Source organism: Trachypithecus francoisi, unplaced genomic scaffold, assembly GCF_009764315.1.
Source record: "Trachypithecus francoisi isolate TF-2019V2 unplaced genomic scaffold, Tfra_2.0 Lachesis_group17, whole genome shotgun sequence".
Lineage (NCBI taxonomy): Eukaryota > Metazoa > Chordata > Mammalia > Primates > Cercopithecidae > Trachypithecus > Trachypithecus francoisi.
Window position 1 is genome coordinate 11,499,106 of NW_022681462.1, and position 21,124 is coordinate 11,520,229.

The following is a 21,124-nucleotide window of genomic DNA, read 5'->3' on the forward strand; positions in this document are numbered from 1 at the left end:
AAGATTTGTCACTGTTATTGGGGTGGGTTGTGGAGTCCTGATAAATAAGCAACAATGAGGAAGGGGACTGGGGCCAGGTCTGGGAGAACAATTTGTCTAAGAGACCACTAACCCCAAACAACCCACTAGCACAACTACCTTGCTCCACACATAGCCCCAGTGGCATAACCTCATTCTGCATGTAGCACCCTCCAGCAAGACCTTATAAAACTTCCCTTCAGACCCTGCCTCTTTGCAGACAGCCCCTTCTTTGCTGTGCTGACCGTTGCACCCTTGCAATGTATCTTCATACTTGCACTAATACATCTGCCCTTCTTTACCTATGACTTGGTAAATTCCTGCCCATGACACCAGCCCCAGCCTGTCACACTTGCAACAGCCATCATGACTACAATGTGGTTGACGGAGAAGACCTGAGCCAGACGTTGCAGAGCACAAAAATCTTGCCAAGATTTTTGCCTACATCATACAAGCAATGGGAAACTTTGAAGTCTGGAAGCAGCAAAATCAGATTTGTATTTTATTTTGTATGTTATTATTATTATTGAGACTGAGTTTCGCTCTGTCCTCCAGGCTGGAATGCAGTGGCACAATCTCAGCTTACTGCAACCTTTGCCTCCCAGATTGAAGCGATTCTCCTGCCTCAGCCTCCCGAGTAGCTGGGATTGCAGGCACACACCACCATGCCTGGCTAATTTTTTGTGTATTTTTGGTATAGACGGGGTTTCACCATGTTGGCCAGGCTGGTTTTGAACTCCTGACCTCAGGTGATCCATCCACCTCAGCCTCCCAAAGTGCTGGGATTACAGGCATGAGCCACCGTGCCCAGCCAGGTTTGTATTTTAAAATATTGTGACTAATCTGTAGAGCGTGGGTTGAAAGTAGAAAACTGGGCCCCGCGCAGTGGCTCACGCCTGTAATCCCAGCACTTTGGGAGGCCTAGGTGGGTGGATCATGAGATCAGGAGATCGGCCGGGCGCGGTGGCTCAAGCCTGTAATCCCAGCACTTTGGGAGGCCGAGACGGGCGGATCACGAGGTCAGGAGATCGAGACCATCCTGGCTAACACGGTGAAACCCCGTCTCTACTAAAAATACAAAAACTAGCTGGGCGAGGTGGCGGGCGCCTGTAGTCCCAGCTACTCGGGAGGCTGAGGCAGGAGAATGGCGTAAACCCGGGAGGCGGAGCTTGCAGTGAGCTGAGATCCGGCCACTGCACTCCAGTCCGGGAGACAGAGCGAGACTCCGCCTCAAAAAAAAAAAAAAAAAAGAGATCAGGAGATCAAAACCATCCTGGTTAACACGGTGAAACCCCGTCTCCACTAAAAATACAAAAAATAAGCTGGGCGTGGTGGCTGGCGCCTGAAGTCCCACCTACTCCGGAGGCTGAGGCAAGAGAATAGCCTGAACCCAGGAAGTGGAGCTTGCAGTGAGCCGAGATTGTGCCACTGCCCTCCAGCCTGGGCGACAGAGCAAGACTCGGTCTGAAGAAAAAAAAAAAGAAAGTAGAAAACTGGAAGGCAAAGAATATTAATCCAGAAAGATAATGATAGCTTGGACTAGGATAATACGAAAGAAATGGAGAAAAGAGAGTCAACTCTAAGGATGTTTTAGGGGAGAAAGGAAAAAGACACGGTTGATGAATATAAAGAGGCAAAAAACGGTATCAGGGCTGTCTCCGGATTTGTGATTTGCACAGGTGAGTTAATATGCCCATTGACTAAGTGCCCATAAACTAGTGCCTTTAGCAAAGATAGAGATCACTTGAAGGAGCACCAAAGGGAGATGAAGTTAAGATGAGGAGTATTATCTTGAAAGTGTTCAATTTGAAGTACCTGTGAGATTACTAAAAGGAGTTATTGAGTAGGCAGGTGTTTTTGAATTTAAAGGTCAGAGAAGGTCGGGCGCGGTGGCCCACACCTGTAATCCCATCATTTTGGTAGGCTAAGGGCCAAGGTGGGTGGATCACGAGGTCAGGAGTTAGGGACAAGCCTGACCAACATGGTGAAACACTGTCTCTACTAAAAATACGAAAATACAAAAATTAGCCGGGTGTGATGGCGTGCACCTGCAATCCCAGCTATTCAGGAGGCTGAGGCAGGGGAATCGCTTGAACCTGAGGCGGAGTTTGCAATGAGTCCAGATCGCGCCATTGCACTCCAGCCTTGGCGACAAAGCGAGACTCTGTCTCAAAAAAAGAAAAAAAGGCCAGGCGCGGGTGGCTCACGCCTGTAATCCCAGCACTTTGGGAGGCCGAGGCGGGTAGTTCACGAGGTCAGGAGATCGAGACTATCCTAGCTAACACGGTGAAACCTCGTCTCTACTAAAAAATACAAAAAAAATTAGCTGGGCTTGGTGGCGGGCGCCTGTGCTCCCAGCTACCCAAGAGGCTGAGGCAGGAGAATGACGTGAACCCGAGAGGCGGAGCTTGCAGTGAGGAGAGATCGCGTCACCGCACTCCAGCCTGGGCGACAGAAACTCCTTCTCAAAAAAAAAAAAAAAAAGGTCCGAGAAAAGATCTGGACTGGAAAGATAAATGTGAAAACAATCCTTAGTATACTTGTATACTGTCTCTTTTCTTTTTTCTTTTTTTTCTTTTTTTTTGAGACAGAGTCTCGCTCTGTCGCCCAGGTTGGAGTACAGTGGCGCGATCTCGGCTCACTGCAAGCTCCGCCTCCCGGGTTCACGCCATTCTCCTGTCTCAGCCTCCAGAGAAGCTGGGACTACAGGCGCCCTCCACCACTCTCAGCTAATTTTTTTTTTTTTTTTTTTTGAGACGGAGTCTCGCTCCGTCGCCCAGGCTGGAGTGCGGTGGCGCGACCTCGGCTCACTGCAAGCTCCGCCTCCCGGATTCACGCCATTCTCCTGCCTCAGCTTTCCGAGTAGCTGGGACTATATGCGTCCGCCACCGCGCCCGGCTAAGTTTTTTGTATTTTTGGTACAGACGAGGTTTCACCATGGTCTCAATCTCCTGACCTCGTGATCCACCCGCCTCCGCCTCCCCAAAGTGCTGGGATTACAGGCGTGAGCCACCGCGCCTGGCCCTAGCTCTATTGCCCAGGCTGGAGTGCTGTGGTATGATCTCGGCTTACTGCAACGTCCGCCTCCCAGGTTCAAGCGATTCTCCTGCCTCAGCCTCCCGAGTAGCTGGAATTACAGGCGCCCAACACCACGCCCAGTTAATTTTTGTATTTTTGATAGAGACAGTGTTTCACTGTATTGGCCAAGCTGGTCTCGAACTCCTAACCTCGTGATCAGCCCGCGAGCCCAGCCACTGTCTTTTTTCTTTGTGGGGGAAAGATAACTGCTACACCTTTAGCACTACTTAGAAGTTCCAGATATGAAGGAAAAGGAAAGAGCCAGTCCCTCAACTATCCCCTCTTATCAGGAAAGCGAAAGCTTTCCAGAAATCCCTACAGCTAACGTTACTTTAGGTCTCATTTACCCAAATTATTATTATTATTATTATTATTATTATATTTTTTGAGACGGAGTCTCACTCTGTCGCCTAGGCTGGAGTACAGTGACACAGTCTCAGCTCACTGCAACCTCTGCCTCCTGGGTTTAAGCGATTCTCCTGCCTCAGCCTGCCAAGTAGCTGGGATTATAGGCACCCACCACCACGCCCGGCTAATTTTTGTATTTTTAGTAGAGACGGGGTTTCACCATGTTGGTCAGGCTGGTCTGGAACTCCTGACCTCGTGATCTGCCAGCGTCAGCCTCCCAAAGTGCTGAGATTACAGGTGTGAGCCACCATTCCTAGCCTCATTTACCCAAATTTTTTTTTTTGTTTTGTTTTGTTTTTTGTTTTTGAGAGGGAGTCTTGCTCTGTCACCCAGGCTGGAGTGCAGTGGCACAATCTCAGCTCACTGCAAGGTCCGCCTCCCAGGTTCACGCCATTCTCCTGCTTCTGCCTCCCGAGTAGCTAGGACTACAGGCGCCCGCCACCACACCTGGCTAATTTTTTTGTATTTTTAGTGGAGACGGGGTTTCACCGTGTTAGCCAGGATGGTCTCGATCTCCTGACCTTGTGATCCGCCCGCCTCGGCTTCCCAAAGTGCTGGGATTACAGGCGTGAGCCACCGTGCCCGGCCACCCAAATTCTTATCACAAAGCCATCCTTAGCCTCAAGGAATACTTGAAAACTCATACTCTGCTTTTTAGCCTTTATGGTAAAGGGAACTGGCAGTGGGTGTTAACTGAGTTTATCTACAGTATATGCCAAAAGTGGTAAACAAAGCTGTAAGATCACACAAGGAGAGCAAATACAGTGAAAAGAAAAGGACCAAAGATAGCTTTGAAGGAGTCTTTGTGAACCAGGGTCTCTGTCACCCAGGCTGGAGTGCAGTGGCACCATCACAGCTTACTACAGCTTTCTTGACCACCTCTCATCTCCGCCTGGACTACAGATGTGCACCACCACTGTTTTTTGTAATTATGAGGACCGTGTTGCCCAGGCCGACCTCCCAAAATGGTGGGATTACATCCATGTGCTACCACCATACCTTCTTTTTTTTTTTTGAACCACTCAGACTGCATCCTGCCACACCACACCCGGCCATGAGGGACTCTTAATATCTAAAATTGAGTAAAGGAAGAGAAGAGGCCTCACATTTACAGAATGTGCTTGGTTGGCCAGGCACACACCTGTAATCCCAGCACTTTGGGAGACCCAGGTAAGAGGCTCACTTGAGGCTGTTTGCGATCAGTGTAGGCAACGTAGCAAGACTTTTTTTTTTTTTTCGAGATGGAGTTTCACTCCGTCGCCCAAGCTGGAGTGAAGTGATGTAATCTCGGCTCACTGTAACCTCCGCCTCCCAGGTTCAAGCAATTCTCCTGCCTCAGCCTCCCAAGTAGCTGGGATTATAGGCACCCACCACCATGCCGGGCTAATTTTTGTATTTTTAGTAGTGACAGGGACTTATAGACTAGGGGAGATTCATTCCATCTGAAGGATCTTTTTCTATAACTACCACTAAATGACCTTAAGCAAGTTACTTAATCTTTATGTGCCTCAGTTTCCTCAACTATAAAACGGAGATTAATGATAGTACTTACGTCAGGATTGTTGTGAGGATTAAATGGGTTAATACAGATGAAGTGTGTAGAACAGTGTTTGACTCATAATAAGCAAATAATTAAATGTAAGCATGTAAGCTACTATTTGGAGATTTAAAAAATTGCCTCCTTGGAATTTCTGTTTTCTGAAACTTTGATTGTCATGAGAATACCTTGGAGGGCCTTGTGTGTTTTTAAAAAAGAAAACAAGAGCATATTCTAGGCTGGGTGCAGTGGCTCACACCCATAATCCCACCAGTTTGGGAGGCCGAGGTGAGCAAATCCCTTGAGGTCAGGAGTTCAAGACCAGTCTGGCCAACATGGCGAAACCCTGTCTCTACTAAAAATACAAAAATTAGCCGGGTATGGTGGCACATGCCTGTAATCCCAGCTACTTAGGAGGCTGAGGCAGGACAGTCACTTGAACCCGGGGGGTGGAGGTTGCAGTGAGCCAAGACTGTGCCACTGCACTCCAGCCTGGGTGACAGAGAGAGACTCCGTTTTTTTTTTTTTTTAAAAAAAGGGTGGTGCACATCCTGTAGCCTCAACTACTCGGAGGCTGAAGCAAGAGAATTGCTTGAACCTGGGAGGCGACAGTTGCGGTGAGCTGAGATGGCACCACTGCACTTCAGCCTGGGCAACAGAGCGAGACTATGTCTCATTAAAAAAGCGTATTCTTTGCCTATTTCCCAAATATTGTGACTGTGTAGGCCTGGTGCAAATAAACTATTTTAATAAGTGCTCTAGGTAATTCTAATGCAAATGGTCCTTGTCTGACCCAGGAGAAACACAATAGTCAAGTTTAATCCTATTTCCTCAAGTAATTTCTTCCTATGTTTGAAAGCAGAAGTCCGATTTCCCTTGAGATTTTTCTTTGGCTCAGAACATCCAGAGTTCATTTACTTCTTCCTCATATAAAATAGCTTCAGGTCTGTATGTGATCCTGATTGAGAAATTAAGTCTTGGCCGGGCGCGGTGGCTCAAGCCTGTAATCCCAGCACTTTGGGAGGCCGAGACGGGCGGATCACGAGGTCAGGAGATCGAGACCATCCTGGCTAATACGGTGAAACCCCGTCTCTACTAAAAATACAAAAACTAGCCGGGCGAGGTGGCGGGCGCCTGTAGTCCCAGCTACTCGGGAGGCTGAGACAGGAGAATGGCGTGAACCCGGGAGGCGGAGCTTGCAGTGAGCTGAGATCCGGCCACTGCACTCCAGCCTGGGCGGCAGAGCAAGACTCCGTCTCAAAAAAAAAAGAGAAATTAAGTCTTGTCTAGAGAATAAGCAATATTTAATTAAAACATAGTATCTCAAAGTATGGTCTGACAGCACAGAGTAGCATATTATCTCTCTGGGCAACATACTTTAACGTAGCCACATCATAATATTTAGCCATTCTAAACTATAGTTAATTAAAATATTTAGGTATGGCCGGGTGCGGTGGCTCAAGCCTGTAATCCCAGCACTTTGGGAGGCCGAGACGGGCGGATCACGAGGTCAGGAGATCGAGACCATCCTGGCTAACACAGTGAAACCCCGTCTCTACTAAAAATACAAAAACTAGCCGGGCGAGGTGGCGGGCGCCTGTAGTCCCAGCTACTCGGGAGGCTGAGGCAGGAGAATGGCGTAAACCCGGGAGGCGGAGCTTGCAGTGAGCTGAGATCTGGCCACTGCACTCCAGTCCGGGCGACAGAGCGAGACTCCGCCTCAAAAATATATATATATATATTTAGGTATTTTTCACATGTTTTTCTGGAAAGCCAAATCTTTCCCTATATTTGTGCAATTGTTCCTTTAACATACCTGCAGTATTTTGCAGTTGTTTATTATTGTAACCACTTTTCTCCTTATAAAAGTAAAGCATGCTTATAGTAAAAACTATAGAAAAAATATGAAGAAACTAAATACTATTATCTCATTCCCAATCATAGGCACTGTTAACATCTTAATTCATGTCTTTTTTTTTTTTTTTTTTGAGACGGAATCTCACTCTGTTGCCCAGGCTGGAGTGCAATGGCTTGAATTCAGCTTACTGTAATAATCTCTGCCCCTCAGGTTCAAGCGATTCTCTTGCCTCAGCCTCCCAAGAGCTGGGATTACAGGCACGTGCCACCATGCCCTGCTAATTTTTGTATTTTTAGTAGAGACAGGGTTTCACCGTGTTGCCCAGTATGGTCTCAATCTCCTGACCTCATGATCTGACTATCGCCCAGGCTGGAGTGCAGTGACTCGATCTTGGCTCACTGCAACCTCTGCCTTCTAGGCTCAAGTGATTCTCCTTCTCAGCTTCCCGAGTAGCTGGGATTACAGGAGCATGCCACCACATCTGGCTAGTTTTTTTTATTTTTAGCAGAGATGAGATTCACCATGTTGGCCAGGCTGGTCTCGAACTCCTGACCTCAGGTGATCCACCCGCCTCAGCCTCCCAAAGTGCTGGGATTACAAGTGTGAGTCACCTTGCCCAGCTTCACAATAATTTCTTTAAACTGGACTTAGTTGAGACCTTAAATTGTCTCAAGTTTCCTCTTTTAAGCAACACCAACAATAAACTTTCTAAAACAGACATCTCTGTGTACTGTTTTATTTACCGTCTTAGAACCAATTCTTAAAAATGGCCAGGCACTGTGGCTCACGCCTGAAATCTCATCACTTTGGGAGGCCGAGAGGTGAGCAGATCATGAGGTCAGGAGTTCGAAACCAGCCTGGCCAATATGGTGAAACCCCGTCTCTACTAAATATACAAAAATTAGGCAGGCATGGTGTCGCGTGCCTGTAGTCCCAGCTACTTGGGAGGCTGAGGCAGGAGAATCGCTTGAACCTGGTAGGCGGAGGTTGCAGTGAGCTGAGATCGAGCCACTGCACTTCAGGCTGGACGACAGAGAAAGACTCAGTCTCAAAAAAAAAAAAAAAAAAGGAATTGTTAGAATGACAGTCTTCACATGGATCCTTTGTGTCTTGGATATTTGTTCTCTCTCTTCTTTGTTGGCTTCTTTTCATCTTACTGACTTCTAAGCACTGAGGTGCCCAGAGCCCCGTGCCCAACTGAGTCTCATTAACTTCCTAGATGATCACATCAAGTTCCATAGTTTGAAATACTGCCTGGCTAATAAACTCATCTCTCCAATCCAGCTTCTCCACTGGATCTAAATGTTGACTTGGACTGTTCACTTTATCTAATGACACTTCAAACTTAACAGATCCATATTTGAACTTTTGATTATCTCTGCCAAATCTGCTCCTTTCCCAACCTACCCCTTTTCCGTAAAGGGCAGCTTTAACCAGTTACTTGGGTCAGAAATCTTTTCCTCACATTCCATTAACAATGCAAATCCTGTTGGCTCAGCTTTCAGACTGTATCAAGAATCTGACCACTTTCACCCAGCGCAAGCCACAATCACTTCATACCCGGATTACAAATTGAATAATGTCATTTCTCTGGTCAAAACTTCAGTGGCTTCTCTTTTTTTCTCTCTGTCTCTGAGATGGAGTCTTGCTCTGTCGCCCAGGCTGGAGTGCAGTGGCACGATCTCGGCTTACTGCAACCTCCGCCCCCTGGGTTCAAGCGATTCTCCCACCTCATCCTCTCTAGTAGCTGGGACTACAGGTGTGTGCCACCACGCCCAGCTAATTTATGTATTTTTTGCCATGTTGACTAGGCTGGTCTTAAACTCGTGACCTCAGGTGATTCACCCACCTCAGCCTCCCAAAGTGCTGGGATCACAGGCATGAGCCACCACACTCAGCCGTGCTTCTCCTTTTACTCAGAATAAAATGCATAGTCCTTGCTATGACCTTTCAATCTCTATGTGATTTGACCTTCTATTACTTCTTTTCTTTTCTTTTTTTTTTTTCTTTTTTTTTGAGATAGGGTTTATCTCTGTTACCCAGATTGCAGTGCAGTGGTGCAATCATAGCTTACTTACTGCAGCCTCAGTCTCCAGGCTCAAGTAATCTTCCTGCCTCAGCCTCCCAAAGTTCTGGGATTACAGGGGTAAGCAACTGGGCCCTGCCTTTATTGCCTCTCTGATCTGTGTTCTCCACTGTCTCCTCTTCACATACCACTGTGGCCCTGCTAACCCTCTTGCTGTTCCTCTAAACAGTGATTTTGAGTGAGAAGCGTTTTCTCCTTGGGAGACATTAGTCAATATCTGGAGACATTTTTGGTTGTCACAAGAGAAAGGAGGTGCTACTGGCATCCAGTGGAGAGAGTCCAGGGATGCTGCTAAACATCTTACAATGCACAGGACAGCCCCCACAACAAAGAATTATCCTGCCCAGAGCCAAACACAGTAGCTTGTGCCAGCAATCCCAGCTACTCAAGAGGCTGAGGCAGGAAGATGGCTTGAGCCCAGGAGTTTCAGGCTGCAGTGAGCCATGATTGCACTACAGCACTTTAGCCTGGGCAACAGAGGGAGACCTTGTCTATAAGAAAAAAGGAAAAAAATTGGGTGCAGTGACTTACATCTGTAATCCTAGGACTATTGGAGGCCGAGGCGGGTGGATTACCTGAGGTCAGGACTTTGAGACCAGCCTGAGCAATATGGTGAAACTCGGTCTCTACTAAAAATACAAAAATTAGCCAGACCTGGTGGTGTGTGCATGTAGTCCCAGCCACTTGGGAGGCTGAGGCAGGAGAATTGCTTGAACCTGGGAGGTGGATATTAGAGTGAGCCAAGATCGTGCCATTGCACTCCAGCCTGGGGGACAGAGGGAGACTCTATCTCAAAAAAGAAAAAAAAAATTAACCTGCCCAAAATGCCATTTGTGCTGAGGTTGAGAAACCCTGCTCTAATGCACCAAGTATGTTCTATCTTAGGAACTTTGCACTCACTGATCCCTCTACCTGAATGCACTTTCCCTAGATAATTACATGGCTTGCTTCCTAACTTCCTGCTAAAATGTTACCTTGCAGAGAAGCCTTCCTTGGCCACCCTGTGTAAAATATTACCCCCGTAGTCAATCTCCATACCTATTATGAACGTATTTGTTTGTTATCTGTCTTCCTCTTCCACTACAATGTAATCTCCATGGGAGATAGACCTTTGTTTCATTCTTCATTATATCCTGAGCACAAGGTATTCAGTCATTAAATATTTACCGATTAATAAATGCATTAATTTTGTATCATTTTATACTATCAGCAGAGTTCCCATTTTCTTATATCTTGGCTGTACTGGATATATTTTAATATTTGCTAATTTGATTTTTGTGGAATTTCATCTTATTCATCCTGTATGGAAAATTGTCTTACTTTTTTTTTTTTGAGATGGAGTCTTGCTCTGTCACCCAAGCTGGAGTGCAATGGCAAGATCTCGGCTGAGTAGCTGGGGTTACAGGTGCGCACCACTAAACCCAGCTAATTTTTTTGTATTTTTAGTTGAGACGGGGTTTCACCATGTTGGCCAGGCTGGTCTCAAACTCCTGACTTCAAGTGATCTGTCTGCATTGGCCTCCCAAAGTGCTGGGATTACAGGCATGAGCCATTGTGCTTGGCCTTTTTTTTTTCTGGATTTCAATGTTGAACAACAGTTTTTCTCTTTTTTTTTTCAAGATGGAGTTTTGTTCTTGTTGTCCAGGCTAGAGTGCAGCGGCTAGATCTCGGCTCATTGCAACTTCTGCCTCCCGGATTCAAACAATTCTCCTGCCTCAGCCTCCCTGGTAGCCGGGATTACAGGCACTTATCCCCACGCCTGGCTAATTTTTGTATTTATAGTAGAGACAGGGTTTCACCATGTTGGTCAGGCTGGTTTTGTACTCCTGACCTCAGGTGATCCGCCTGCCTGGGCCTCCCAAAATGCTGGGATTTCGGGCGTGAGCCACCTTGCCTAGGCTTTTTTTTTTTTTTTTTTAATGCAGAGCCTCTCATCCAAACTATTATCCTTGTAGTTTCTTTTCAAATACTCTTGATTATGTGATGGTAGAATAATAATAATTGAAATTTTATTATTATTATTTTTGAGACAAAGTCTCGCTCTATTGCCCAGGCTGGAGTGCAGTGGCGTGATCTCAGCTTACTGCAAGCTCTGCCTCCCAGGTTCAAGAGATTCTCTGCCTCAGCCTCCCAGGTAACTGGGATTACAGGAACCCACCACCACGCCTGGCTAATTTTGATTTGTATTTTTACTAGAGACAGGGTTTCACTATCTTGGCCAGGCTGATCTTGAACTCCTGACCTCGTGATCCATTCGCCTTGGCCTCCCAAAGTGTTGGGATTACAGGCGTGAGCCACCACACCTGGCCAAAAACAAAATTGAAATTATACAGTTTTAGGCTGAACACAGTGACTCGCACCTGTAATCTCAGCATTTTGGGAGGCCAAGGCAAGAGGATCACTTGAGCCAAGGAGTTCAAGACCAGCCTGAGGCCGGGCGCGGTGGCTCAAGCCTGTAATCCCAGCACTTTGGGAGGCCGAGACGGGCGGATCACGAGGTCAGGAGATCGAGACCATCCTGACTAATAAGGTGAAACCCCGTCTCTACTAAAAACTACAAAAAACTAGCCGGGCGAGGTGGCGGCGCCTGTAGTCCCAGCTACTCGGGAGGCTGAGGCAGGAGAATGGCGTGAACCCGGAGGCGGAGCTTGCAGTGAGCTGAGATCCGGCCACAGCACTCCAGCCTGGGTGACAGCGCGAGACTCCGTCTCAAAAAAAAAAAAAGACCAGCCTGAACAATATGGCAAGACCAAAAAAACTAAAAAAATAGCTGGGCATGGTGGCACACACCTGTAGTCCCAGCTACTTGGGAGACTGATGTGGGAGGATCACTTGAGCCCCAAAGTTTGAGGCTGAGTGATCATGCTACTTCACTCCAGTCTGGGCCACAGAGCAAAAGCTTGTCTCAAAAAAAGAAAAAAGAAAAGTTTGTCCCAGAAACCTCATCAATTTGAAGTACTCCAGTGATCCAGATCACTCCTTGTCCCTGTGTTACACAGTGCCAACAGATGAATGTATTAGCTACACATACATGATGGTCCAGTGGCTGGATGACCAGTTAGCTGGAATGTCTCAGAAGGAAGGTGGGGTTAGATGCCCTCCTACGTGCTTTCTTTCATGTCTATGATTAAATCATGAAAAATTATCCAGTAGCAATATTCTGAACTAATCAATTCATTTTACCTATTTTCCATAAATTCATTGACTTTAGAGCTATCTGGTAACTTGAGAATAAGGTAGAATATGAAATAAAATTTTACTATTTTATATCAAGTTGGAGTGCCTAGCAACAATTCTGACCCTCAATTCATTCTGGAAGACTAGGTTCTGAAAATTACTCTGGTTGATGCTGAAGACAGACAGATGTATGTCAAATTTCCTCTTTGACTCATGGAACAAGATTTCAGTTTTGTTTTACCTGGCCTCCTTAGGTGATCTTGCCCTGGCACCAGCCACTGCAAGATAAAAATAAGGAAGCATTCATTATGGGTATGAAACAACGGAAAGTTTAGTAAGTGTGTATAACTGTTGATCAACATTTTGAGGACCAGTTACGACAGTTAAATTATTTACCACAACTCAAATGAACAGGAGGCACTTTATCACCAACTAACATTCACCCTGGAATGTACCGTACAGTCAGCCTATTTTGTCTCCTTCCATCTCTCCATTCCTGTGCCTTTCATCTTTTTATTTATTTATGTATTTATTTATTTATTTATTTATTTATTTATTTTTTTTTTTGAGACGGAGTCTCGCTCTGCCGCCCAGGCTGGAGTGCAGTGGCCGGGTCTCAGCTCACTGCAAGCTCCGCCTCCTGGGTTTACACCATTCTCCTGCCTCAGCCTCCCAAGCAGCTGGGACTACAGGCGCCCGCCATGTCGCCCGGTTAGTTTTTTGTATTTTTTAGTAGAGACGGGGTTTCACCATGTTAGCCAGGATGGTCTCGATCTCCTGACCTCGTGATCCGCCCGTCTCGGCCTCCCAAAGTGCTGGGATTACAGGCTTGAGCCACCGCGCCCGGCCTATTTATGTATTTATTTATTTTGAGATGGAGTCTCGTACTGTCACCCAGGCTGGAGTGCAGTGGCACAATCTCCGCTCACTGCAACCTCCACCTTTTGGGTTCAAACGATTCTCCTGCCTCAGCCTCCCAAGTAGCTGGGATTACAGGTGCCTGCCACCACGTCAGGCTAATGTTTTGTATTTTTAGTAGAGACAGGATTTCACCATATTGGCCAGGCTGGTCTCAAACTCCTGATCTCGTGATCTGTCCACCTTGGCCTCCCAAAGTGCTGGGATTACAGGCATGAGCCACCGTGCCTGGCGTTCTCTATACATTTTATATAATGTGTGTGTAAATGGACAACTAAGGATTATCAGACATCTGAGGGCAATCTCAATACGGATTTTAAAATGGAAATAAACAGAAAAAAAGGCAAGTTGGAAACAGACGACACAGGCAAAAGTAAACAAAGCAAAAACAAAAAACTATCACCAATATCCTTAGAAAAGTTGAGACGTTTTTGCAACCAAGAAAAACAATACCACAGTAAAGGTACATCAAGAGAACAAAATTTTGGAAATTAGACAAGAGCAGAAATAAGAGTTGGAGAGGCTGGGCGCGGTGGCTCACGCCTGTGATCCCAGCACTTTGGGAGGCCAAGGTGGGTGGATCACGAGGTCAGGAGATCAAGACTATCCTGGCTGACACGGTGAAACCCTGTCTCTACTAAAAATACAAGAAAGTTAGCGGGCATGGTGGCGGGCACTTATAGTCCCAGCTACTCGGGAGGCTGAGGCAGGAGAATGAGGCGTGAACCCAGGGGGCGGAGCTTGCAGTGAGCCGAGATTGCGCCATTGCACTCCAGCCTGGGCGAAAGAGCGAGACTCCGTCTCAAAAAAAGAAAAAAAAAAAAATGAAATCTGCCAAAAATAGAGGGAAAAGAGAAAAAGATGCAAAATGCAAACTTTTAAAAATTTGAGGACCACTTCATAAGCCAACATGAGTTCCAAATAGAAGAATATGGAGTGTATGGAAAAAAGGATTCAAGAGAATTTCCCCAAACAGAAGGATATCAATTTGCTCATAACAAATCACCAAATATCCATCCCATAAGACACAAATAGACCCCCCAGTTGTCCAGGTGTGGTGACACACACTTGTCCTCCCAGCTACCCAGGAGGCTGAGGCAGGAGGATCCCTTGAGTCAGGGAAGTGGCGGAACACACGTGTAGTCCCAGCTACTTGGGAGGCTGAGGCAGGAGGATCACCTCAAACCATACCATTCAAAGCATGCTGAGCCTATGCATTATCACTGAACTGCAGCCTGGGCAACACAGTGAGACCTCGGTGGGGTGCAGTGGCTCACAACTGTAATCCTAGCACTTGGGGAGGTGGGAGGATTGCTGGAGCTCAGGAGTTCAAGACCAGTCTGGGCAACATAGGAAGACCCTGTCTTTTTTTTTTAATTTAGGCCAAGCCTGGTGGCTGAAACCTGTAATCCCATCACTTTGGGAGGCTGAGGTGGGTGGATCACTTGAGACCAAGAGTTCAAGACCAGCCTCAGCAACATAGTAAGACCCCTGTCTCTACTAAAAATGTAAACATTAGCCCAGTGTGATGGCACACATCTGTAGTCTCAGCTACTTGGGAGGCTGAGGCAGAATCGCTTGAACCCGGGAGACAGGAGATTGCAGTGAGCTGCGATCACACCACTACACTCCAGCCTGGGAGACAGAGCAAAGCTCTGTCTCAAAAACACATTTTTTTTTTTTTTTTTTTTTTGAGATGGAATCTTGCTCTGTCGCCCAGGCTGGAGTGGAGTGGCGTGATATCGGCTCACTGCAACCTGCGCCTCCCAGGTTCACACCATTCTCCTGCCTCAGCCTCCCAAGTAGCTAGGACTACAGGTGCCCCCCACCATGCCCAGATAATTTTTTAAGTTTTTAGTAGAAACGGTTTCACTGTATTAGCCAGGATGGTCTCGATATCCTGACCTCGTGATCTGCCCACCTTGGCCTCCCAAAGTGCTGGGATTACAGGTGTGAGCCACCGTGCCCGCTTTGTTTTTTTTGAGACGAAGTCTCTCACTGTTGCCCAGGCCGGAGTGCAGTGGTGTGATCTTGGCTCATTGCAACCTCAACCTCCTGAATCCAAGCAATTCTCCTGTCTCAGCCTCCCGAGTAGCTGAGATTACAGGCGCCCACCACCACACCCAGCCAATTTTTTGGTGTGTTTTTACCTAGAGATGGGCTTTCACTATGTTGGTCAGGCTGGTCTCGAACTCCTGACCTTGTGATCCGCCCACCTCTGCCTCCCAAAGTGCTGGGGTTACAGGTGTAAGCCATGGCGCCTGGCCATAATTAATTCTTGTGAATGCAGTAGCTTTAAGAAATTTGTACCAAACTTGTATCAGAATCGGAGAAATAAAAGGTGGAAGCTGAAGAAACCTGATGCTCACATGAAGGAAACATTTAGGCTTTGATAAGAAAAATATGCAGAGAAAGAGCAAAAGACATAGAATGAGACTGTGAAGCATAAAAGTGAAATTAAGATGAAAGGCGGCCAGGTGTGGTGACTCACGCCTGTAACCCCAGCACTTTGGGAGGCTGAGGTAGGCAGATCATCTGAGGTCGGGGGTTCGAGAGTATCCTGGCCAACATGGTGAAACCATGTCTATCAAAAACAAAAAAATTAGGCGGGCGTGGTGGTGGGCACCAGTAATCCCAGCTAGTTGGGAGGCTGAGGCAGGAGAATTGCCTGAACCCGAGAGGCGGAGGTTGCAGTGAGCTGAGATCATGGTACTGCACTCTGGCCTGGGCGACAGAGGGAGATTCCGTCTCAAAAAAAAAAAAAAAATGTCCTTGCTCAAGTAACTTCAGAAATAACTACCATGGACCATTGCCTCAACTCTTCACTCTTAGTGTGTACATTCATTTATTCTTTCTTGCATGTTGTACATTGGGCTCCTACCAGGAGTAGAGATATGGTTTCACCATGTTGGCCAGGCTGGTCTGGAACTCTTGGTCTCATGTGACCCGCCCACCTTGGCCTCCCAAAGGGTTGGGATTACTAGGTGTGAGCTACCAAACCTAGCTCTATTCACCCTTTTTAGAAGGCTTATGGCTACTTAGCTTACTTACATTTTGTAAGAATACAACTGATATTTGTACCAGGTTACATCTATGTTCTCATTCTAAGGCTAATGTTTTATTCTTTGTTACACTTAGATGCTAGCTAGAGTTTAGACAAGAAGTGCCCTCTAATCTCAAAGATAAAATGAGTCAAAATGCCACCGGAGGAATCTGCTTCTTGGGAACAAAAGGTGTCTTAGGAACATGTTCATTTTACACACCTGCTGCAGTTACTAGTAACAATAACCTTAGAAATCTTGTTTGTAAATCATGGGGTCCAACTTCATTTAAAATGTTACTTGATGCTTAAACACAAATACCCATTATCATACAGGAATAAATCTGAGTCAATAAAGGAAAAATAAATGTAAACCAAGTTTATTTTGCTTTTTAAGTAGTGTTCTTAAAGCACTACAGCTTGGTAAACAATGTAAATTAGTATAAGTCATCTCAAAAGCCAGAGTTGTTTTGTTTTGTTTTTTAATGAGTTGTTAAAAAGATGCAGCCTATTCTAACAGGATAAATATTTTTAACCATTTCACTTCGAGTTAATGAAGGCTCACAAATGAGCAACACTCCTCATTGAGGAAAACAAAAAGCTGTTGTCGACAAGCGACAGCACACACACACAAAAACAAAAAGAACTGTGTAAAAATAACTAACTGTGTTCCCATATTTTTGAAGTCGCTTTACAATGGGATGATATGCACATGATCTTGCTGCAATCTTGCCAAAGAGACTTTGTAATACATGTAGTCTAGACAAACAATTCAGTCCAAGAGGTGCTAACTTCAGACAATGCAGCACTATAATCCTTTAAACAACGCAATTTGTTTTACTCATTATCTTTTCTTCTAGACTGAAATAGACTAGAAAGAAAATGCTCCCTAATTAAAAACTGGTATTGTTTACAGGAAAAATTGTATAATTTTGCATTAGAATTACATGTTCAAATCGAATTTGCCTCCTCCCCCCAGCCCAGCTACAAAAATGGGCATGAAGTAAAATTTTTAAAAATGCCTTAATTTTCAACTTCATGCAAACTAAATAAAGATGACCAAAACAAAAGCTTAAACAATGGAAGGATATTTCACAGAAAATTTCTTATACAAAAAAACACATAAGAAAAAGGGCCACTAGGTGACATTTTAATTTACAAATTGGCATCATTTTGGTCGACAAATACCCACATGCTGTTTTCCTCTGCCAACAAGGGTTGCAGAGAAAAAAAGCATGAATTTGGATTTTAATCACACATTTCTTCTGGAATCTCATGTGGATTAAAGATGCCAGGGACAGACATTTGACGTTTATGTTTCTCTTCATCAGCCTGTCGTAGGGCTATTTCTCTTTCTTCCAAAAACAAATCAGAAGTGTCTTCACCTGCAAATTCCTGTGAAGACAGATAGTTGAAATGTCAACACAATAAACTTCAACTTGCAAAGAAAGAAATCACAGATGAGCAATTTTCTTTTTAGAGAAGGAATATAAATTATCCATAAACTGGCTGGGTTTTAAATTACAGGATAGTGATACAGTACAGTACATAGCTGAATGAACCAAACCTGTTAGCTGGGGGGAAAAAGGCTACAAAAGAATCATGGGCCCCAGGCACAGTGGCTCTGGTGCCTGTAATCCCAACATTCTGGGAGGCAGAGACAGGAAGATCACTTGAGGTCAGGAGTTCGAGACCACACTGGCCAACATGGTGAAACCCTGTCATTACTAAAATTAAGCAGGCGTGGTGGCAGGCACCTGTAATCCCAGCTATTTGGGAGGCTGAGGCAGGAGAATCGCTTGAACCTAACCTGTGTGGCGGAGGTTACAGTAAGCCAAGATCACGCCACTGCTCTCCAGCCTGGGTGATAAGAGCGAGACTGTCTCAAAAAGAAAAAAAAAAAAAAATCATGGTGTGATACCATACAGTAAATATTCTTCAATGTGATTATTATGTGTTGTATGCTTCTACCAAAGAATCTCATGCGTCCCATCCCCTAAGTACATACACCTACTATGTATTCACACAAATTTTTGTTCTTTTTGTGATAGTCTTGTTTTATAGCCCCAGCACACTATCTCAACCTTTGCCCCTAAGGCACAAGCAATTCTCCTGCCTTAGCCTCCCCAGTAGCTGGGATTACAGGCATGCGCCACCACATCTGGCTCATCTTTTGCATTTTTAGTAGAGACAGGGTTTCACCATGTTGCCCAGGTTGATCTCAAACTCCTGAACTCAGGCAATCCCAAAGTGCTGGGATTAGCAGGCATGAGCCACTGCGCCCAGACACTTTTTTCTCAGTTGAGAGGCAGTCTTGTTGTTGCCCAGGCTGGAGTGCAGTGTTATGATCTCAGGTCACTGAAACCTCTGCCTCCTGAGTAGCTGGGATTACAGGCGCCCACCACCAGACCTGGCTAGTTTTTGTATTTTTAGTAGAGATGAGGTTTCACCATGTTGGCCAGGCTGATCTTCAACTCCTGACCTCAATTGATCCGTCTGCCTCGGCCTCCCACAGTGCTGGGATTACAGGTGTGAGCCACCACACCCAGCTAAAAATTCTTCATATGCCAAGACATCAAGAAAGATGTTTCTCTTAAGGCTAATGACTGTCATTAAATCAAGTTTAGTTATATTATTATTGTCTTCATAGCTATCAGGTAACTTTTTTCTTTTTTTTGAGATGGAGTCTCGCTCTGTCGCCCAGGCTGGAGTTCAGTGGCGCAATCTCGGCTCACTGCAACCTCCACCTCCCGGGTTCACACCATTCTCCTGCCTCAGCCTCCCGAGTACCTGGGACTACAGGTGCCCGCCACCACACCTAGTTAATTTTTTGTATTTTTAATAGAGGTTTCACCGTGTTAGCCAGGATGGTCTTGATCTCCTGACCTCATGATCCGTCCGTCTTGGCCGCCCAAAGTGCTGGGATTACAGGCATGAGCCACCACGCCTGGCCTTTTTTTTTTTTTTTGAGATGGAGTTTCACTCTTGTCACCCAGGTTGGAATACAATGACACAATCTCGGCTCACCGCAACCTTTGCCTCCTGGGTTCAAGCAATTCTCTTGCCTCAGCCTCTCAAGTAGCTGCGATTACAGCTGTGCACCACGACGCCTGGCTAATTTTTGTATTATTAGTAGAGACAGGGGTTTCATCTTGTTGGCCACCCTAGTCTCAAACTCCCGACTTCAGGTGATCCACCCACCTTGGCCTCCCAAAGTGCTGGGATTACACGCATGAGCAACTGCACCAAGCCTAGGTAACTTTCATTAGTTTTTTAAAACATTGGTTAATATTTTTACAGTTAAAGAAAATAAAACCTTTGTATTTTGGAGAAAATTAAGAGCTTACGAGACTAATTCTTTTTTTCTTTTTTTGAGTCTCACTCTGTCGCCCAGGCTGGAGTGCGGTGGCCAGATCTCAGCTCACTGCAAGCTCCGCCTCCCGGGTTCACGCCATTCTCCTGCCTCAGCCTCCCGAGTAGCTGGGACTACAGGCGCCCGCCACCTCGCCCGGCTAGTTTTTTGTATTTTTTTTTTTTTAAGTAGAGACGGGGTTTCACCATGTTAGCCAGGATGGCCTCGAACTCCTGACCTCGTGATCCGCCCGTCTGGGCCTCCCAAAGTGCTCGGATTACAGGCTTGAGCCACCGCGCCCGGCCGAGACTAATTCTTATTCAACAATCATGGATAAACTATTCATCAGCTACTTAGGATTTCACAGTACTTCCACATTTCTTTAAAGCAAGATGTTCAAAGAAAAACCCTTCCCAAAAGTATGAATAAAGCCCTGTATAACAGAAGACATTCTATCTAGTAACATTCATGGTTCTCTCAACTAACAAAATTGCTATAAAATTATAAAAAGAACTACCAATGTTTTTCTTACCCAATATTCCATTATATATTTAAGAATTAATTACATTAGTAACCTAAAATTAATTACATTAGTAACAAGTTTATCCAAATAACATCTCAAACCCATCTATCCTTATTGGGCTTTAGTTTTTCACTCTATTACCAGTCTCAGGTTTTTTGATTCGAGAGACTGTATAAACATATTCTCTCGAAACCCCATTCATTTGGCATGTCAAATCAAGTGATAAAAACTCTACAATGTAACAATTAAGTGGTCACATTTACCCCTAATATTTCTGCAAGAGCAAATAAATACATACCTTTATTTGAACTAAGAAATCTCTTAAATGTTCCTTGAAAGCAGGAATATCTTGATTTAAGCTGAAAAGCCCTGTCACAAAGAGCTTTACTTGAGCACTGCAAATCAAAACACAATTATTAAATAACAATTTTTTTTTCCTGAGACAGTCTTGCTCTGTCACCAGGCTGGAGTACAGTGGCGCGATCTCAGCTCACTGTAATCTCTGCCTCCTGGGTTCAAGCCATTCTCCTGCCTCAGCCTCCCAATAATGGAGTTTTAAATCAAGTATTTTTTATTTTTACGTTTGAGACAGAGTTTTGCTCGTTATCAGGTTGGACTGCAATGCCACAATCGCGGCTCACCGCAACCTCCGCCTCCTGGGTTGAAGCTATTCTCCTGCCTCAGCCTCCCGAATAGCTGGGATTACAGGCATGCACCACTATGCCCAGCTAATTTGTATTTTTCATAGAGACAGGGTTTCTCCATGTTGGTCAGGCTAATACTGAACTCCTGACCTCAGGTGATCTGCCCGCCTAGGCCTCCCAAAGTGCCCGGATTACAGGCGTGAGCTACCGTGCCCAGTCTTTTTATTTTTATTTTTTATTTTTTTTGGAGATGGAGTCTCGCTCAGTCGCCCAGGTTGGATTGCAGTTGGCAGGATCTCAGCTCACTGCAAGCTCCGCCTCCTGGGTTCACGCCATTCTCCTGCCTCAGCTTCCTGAGTAGCTGGGACTACAGGAACACGCCAATATGACTGGCTAATTTTTTTGTATTTTTAGTAGAGATGGGGTTTCACTGTGTTAGCCAGGATGGTCTCGATCTCCTGACCTCGTGATCGGCCCATTTCGGC

General features: G+C 45.6%; 1 protein-coding gene across 4 annotated transcripts in view; it reads right to left on the bottom strand.

Annotated features, from left to right (window-relative positions):
- Positions 1 to 16,484: 16,484 nt before the first annotated feature.
- The window catches only part of XPO1 (exportin 1), a 64,280-nt gene continuing 59,640 nt past the window's right edge, over positions 16,485 to 21,124 (bottom strand). For 2 of the 4 annotated variants that reach the window (XM_033239157.1, XM_033239159.1), the window contains 2 exons: positions 20,294 to 20,390; positions 16,485 to 17,515 (listed from right to left, as the gene is read on the bottom strand). In XM_033239157.1, coding sequence (XP_033095048.1) covers positions 17,369 to 17,515; positions 20,294 to 20,390 — 244 coding nt within the window. In that variant the 3' untranslated portion in view covers positions 16,485 to 17,368. The remainder of the gene's footprint in view (positions 17,516 to 20,293; positions 20,391 to 21,124) is intronic. The other 2 variants (XM_033239158.1, XM_033239160.1) reach the window with 1 other exon arrangement.